General features: G+C 38.5%; 1 protein-coding gene across 2 annotated transcripts in view; it reads right to left on the reverse strand.

Moving 5' to 3' along the window:
• Positions 478 to 1,704, reverse strand: part of LOC105163880 (sodium-dependent phosphate transport protein 1, chloroplastic) — a 13,634-nt gene continuing 12,407 nt past the window's right edge. For both annotated transcript variants that reach the window (XM_020695066.1, XM_011082389.2), the window contains one exon: positions 478 to 908. In XM_020695066.1, the coding sequence (XP_020550725.1) occupies positions 864 to 908 (45 nt within the window). In that variant the 3' untranslated portion in view covers positions 478 to 863. The remainder of the gene's footprint in view (positions 909 to 1,704) is intronic.

Consider the following 1,704-nt stretch of genomic DNA (forward strand, 5'->3'; position numbering starts at 1 on the left):
TCAATTTTCCCTAAACTGTACGCTAACTACGGGCAAGTGTATTGCACTTACCATACTTGCTATATGATTGATTAAAATTTAGCCGAGTTGGATCCAAACTAGAATTTCCCGATAGTTAGAACCATTTTTTAGGGTGTTCTCCATTATGCTTTTGCTTTTCAAAAATAGAATAGAAGTGACTCTCCTTTATGAAAAGGAGCAACATACTCAAGAACTTAGCAAGATCCTCTATAGAAACAAGTCTAAAACTCCTTGTTAAGCGTCAACCATCTCACAGAGACCAAAGACACGGAGGCGTGCGGACAGAATGGGACTCAGGAGATGGCCAAAAATGGTTTCCATCTTCATCCTTTCAAAACCATATTTTGTATTTTCTTTCTTGTCTCCTTCTAATTTTTTAGTTGAGGTTTATAACAGTTATTTGTGCACACGTGGTAGGGTAGCGATCATTAGTTGCAGTTTTGAACTAAGCAAGAATGAAGTTGGGAAATTAACCAGATTGGCAGCTAAAGCTGTGGAATCATACCATCAGAATGATGTACCAGTACTAAAAATCAGCACATCAATAATATATCACAATAATCAGTCAATGCGTACATTATATACATCAAAGCTGTGTACCTGCGTCAATCCTGCTTGGTGTGTGTTGTCGTTCCTATGAGTTCGCCCTGTAGTCTCATGGAGAATTGCCGTGAAGGCAAAACACCCTCAGCTCCATTGAGCAAGCATTGCCATGCTGCCTCTGTTCAATAGAAGAAGCTGTGTTTGGGGCTCTTGCTCCTGTTCCACGAAGTGATCATATAGCCAATCTCAATCCAATATTTTCTCCCCAGTCGAGAAAAGATTCCACACCACAGTGCCAACTAAATAGAGCCCCACAGAAACCTCGAAGACATCATCCCAAGATCCTGGAAAACACAATATTTAATACTCGATTTGAAAGAACTCAAAACATGCTGGCAAAATGTTTCAAACCATTGAGATCTCGCAACCTATTTCAATCAAAGACCAACTTCACAGGTTCTTTCGGGCTCATGGGAAGTTGACCATGAGCCATGAAAAGCTCAGAGATCTCTAAGAAAAAGTTGGAGGATGTGTAATATGTCCAGTAGACTAGAATATGACAACAAACCACAGGTAAGTAATATGAAATCTAGTGCATGCAAAACCTACAACTGCTTCACATAAAAGCACCCCACAAAATGATTCAAAATCACAAAACATTTTCATTATCTCAAATTGAATGTGTAACTGTAATGTAGTACAACAGCAAGGGCACAATAATAAACACTGGAGGCAGTAAGTTCAATAACAGGCCAAATGTGTAGAATTGATTTTAAGATAAGTTTGCAAGAATAAAGACAGAAGAATATATCAAAACAAATGGAGGAATAGCACTGCAAAAAAAAATTTGTCAAGGTTACATCGAATGAACTTTACATAAGCATTCATGATGTGGCAAAATGGTTAGAATCCACCAATCAGTAGGCCAGCCGAGGAAAAAAAGTGTCAGAACCCAAGTGGTTGTTTTAAGTTAGAATGGGTGGGCTAGCTATTAAATTCAGCATTTTTACCCCCTCTCCCATTTGCCACCTTTATTCATGACAAACTGTCGACAAAATAACTTGTCACAAACTTGAAAATGAAACAACAGCAACGAAAAATGCCTAGCAATAAGTGCCAGTTTCTAGCATGACTAGAAAC

This window comes from Sesamum indicum, linkage group LG6 (assembly GCF_000512975.1).
Source record: "Sesamum indicum cultivar Zhongzhi No. 13 linkage group LG6, S_indicum_v1.0, whole genome shotgun sequence".
Classification (NCBI taxonomy): Eukaryota; Viridiplantae; Streptophyta; class Magnoliopsida; order Lamiales; family Pedaliaceae; genus Sesamum; species Sesamum indicum.